The 3,027-nt window shown below is 37.7% G+C and overlaps 1 protein-coding gene across 1 annotated transcript in view; it reads left to right on the forward strand.

Annotated features, from left to right (window-relative positions):
• The first annotated feature begins 445 nt into the window (after positions 1–445).
• The window catches only part of LOC107105060, a 7,328-nt gene continuing 4,746 nt past the window's right edge, over positions 446–3,027 (forward strand). The window contains exon 1 of the mRNA XM_015405178.1: positions 446–971. Coding sequence (XP_015260664.1) covers positions 875–971 — 97 coding nt within the window. The 5' untranslated portion in view covers positions 446–874. The remainder of the gene's footprint in view (positions 972–3,027) is intronic.

The raw sequence follows: 3,027 nt of genomic DNA on the forward strand, positions 1-3,027 counted from the left end.
TCAAATGTTGACTTTATTTTAAATAAACACACATACATTCCAGTGGATGGGGGCCTGGAAGCTATCAGCTTAGATTTTTGGCACAACATCCAATCAGTTTTGCTTCATTTTTTTTTTTTTTACATTTGTAATTTAAAAACATTGGATATTTAGAAATCATGTTTATAACAAAAATATTTTTCCTGTATTTTTAAAAATGATGGCGTTAGATTTCCTATTTGAACATGTGAAGAAGCTTTCAGCCAATCACATCAGTGTGGATTGATGTTGGCTTCATTTATTGTTCGGTCTCTCCCAGCGCGAGCGGTGTGTTGTTTTTTCGTTTTGTTCTTTTTAACATCTGGAAACGTTCCACGACGTGTAGGAAATCAAACAACCCCTTTGATTAGCAACCTGTGTTTTGGTAAAAAAAAATCACGCATGCGCATATTCTGTTGTACAACTCTCCGATCGTCACCTGGTTCGTTTCCGAGCTGTTTTTGTGCCGTTAAATGTAAACAGACTGGAATGAAAGCCATCTACCAACACTCCTTTATATTTCTGATGGACATGAGGACATTTTCTAGCGAGAGGAGAAGCAGGAACCGCAGAGGTCAATGTTTTGAAGGATGGCCGCTGCAGAGAGCTCCAGGCTCCGAGGAGAAGAGAGAGAAACTGGGGGAGAAGATCCAGAAGCCAGCATGGATGGATGAGGAACACCAGAGAGGCTCTAAGGAGCAGCTTAGAGCACTTTGAATCCTGCTGCTAAGGCAGCTACAGTTGCTAAACCTGTTAGGCTGGTTGCCAGGCAACAGAAGCTCCGCCCAGCTTTCAACCTTTATAAGTAGTGACAGGATAAACAGAAACAGTTGACGCAGAGCAGAAGGAGCAGAACATGTTGGGACTTATTGTGGATCTGATGGAGTCTCTGCTCAGGTTTCCCTTCTGGACCTCCACCTTCTGCCTCTACCTGTCCTGGACTCAGGTTCAAGGTAAACCTCTGCTTCACTTCCCTCTGCTGCTTAGCAAAAAGTACTTTATTCCAGTATACTAATAGTGCACTAATATCATACTTAAAATCAGGCAGTGCACTTAGAGTTGACTTATTCTAAACTATATTTCATATACTTAACAATTGTCCCAATTTAGTTCGAAGAAGTATTACTTTAGTAATACTTCAAGAACACTAAAAGTACATTGTTTGGTATACTTTCTAAACTTATACTTAAGTATTCTTTATAGAATTTACTTCAAGTATACTACTTTTTGCTGCTTCATCTCACCTCCCGTTGCTCACATTAAACATGGAGAGAAACTAACTCTGAGCAGTAATTACTAGTTAAAACCTGGAAGTTTAGACCGTTAACAGAGGTGTGAAAGACTGTATTACATATGGTAATAGTACATATTACATATAATACATACTGTATTATATATATATATATATATATATATATAATTGCAAATAAAGTCAGGCAGTAAGGGGATAACAATTTAGACAAAAAAGGATTTATTTCTCAACAGTTTTGCTTCTTAACACAACATTAGTAAGTGTAGGGGGGTGCTAATCCAGCAATCTGATTCCTGTAAATAAAACCAAGGGACATAGCAGACGGGTCAGATTGGAAATTGGAATTGGAATATTTAATTGTTATTAATGAATATTATCATAATTTAATTTCCATTTTGGATTCATAAAATATTATTGAATTTAATTAGTGAGTCATCTCTGTGATCTGCTCTAAAATGATCTTATTACATCACGGCAGGTAATGAAGGTTCTGAAACAGTTCAGATCTTTNATTAGATTAGATTACATTACATTACATTACATTAGATGAGCTTTATTGATCTCACAGCGGAGAAATTCACTCGTCACATATTGGCATAGAAGTTAAAGAAGGTGCAAACAAGGAGGAAAAAGGTGCATTAAGAATAAGCATTATATATACAGTATATCCAGGTATATACAGTATATCAAGATAAATAGGGTTAAGGTGCAAATGTACATGTATTGCACTAAATGAAAAACAAAATAAAAATAAGAAATAAAAAAATAAGAAATAAAAATATGTACAATCTGGATGGCTTATATACAGGGGGAGGAATATTGCACATTCAGCATATTGCACAGGATATTGCACAGTCAATAAATAAAAAACTATAATGTAGCTGCACAGTGGTTTTTACAGGAGTTATTGTGGTTGTAGTGCATTATTATAGAGTCTGGTGGCAGCAGGGATGAATGACCTGCGGTAGCGCTCCTTCTTACAGACAGGGTGTCTAAGTTTCTGACTAAAGGAGCTGCTCTGGTCCTCTACAGAATGGTGCAGGGGGTGAGAGGTGTGATGTCCATGATGGATGTGAGTTTGGACAGCATCCTCCTCTCAGCCACTTCCTCCACCGAGTCCAGAGGGCAGCCCAGGACAGAAGTGGCCTTCCTCACCAGCTTATTCAGTCTCTTTCTGTCCCGCTCTGAGCTGCCAGGGACCCAGCAGACGACAGGGTAGAGGAGGGCTGAGGCCACCACAGAGTCTTAGTAGTAATAATTGTAGTGATGAAGGGTATTCATAAAGGGCATCGACCTCTCTCACTGTATAGAATGTGATGCAAAAACACTTTGATTACATCAGAAACTAATGTGGTGTGAAGAATTACATTAAAGCAAAAGGGTTTTGTCAGAGAGCTCATTTACAATAAAATCATTTTTATTTTTGTGCAAATTTTAATTATCAGAGTTATTGAGAAGTTCATTTATATCAGCAAATCAAGTTACTAATAAGGATTAAAGTCTTAAAGTTTTGTTAACACAGAAATACAAATCTCCATGGCAACCTGTGTGTCACTGCTTGTGTGAAACAGGGTCAACATAGTTGAACCAGAAGAGCTGGGAACCAATGGGCTGGGTCATGGTGTTTTGCTGCCCTCTACTGGATGCTGGTTTTAACTGCACTTACTATATAAAGTGAAACATCTTACTGATATCATTTCCATAACTGTGTTTTTCCATTCGGGTAAACATTTTTGAATCACTTAGGATTTTTGTTT

The sequence above is a fragment of the Cyprinodon variegatus genome, unplaced genomic scaffold (genome assembly GCF_000732505.1).
Source record: "Cyprinodon variegatus isolate N-32 unplaced genomic scaffold, C_variegatus-1.0 Scaffold2035, whole genome shotgun sequence".
NCBI lineage: Eukaryota > Metazoa > Chordata > Actinopteri > Cyprinodontiformes > Cyprinodontidae > Cyprinodon > Cyprinodon variegatus.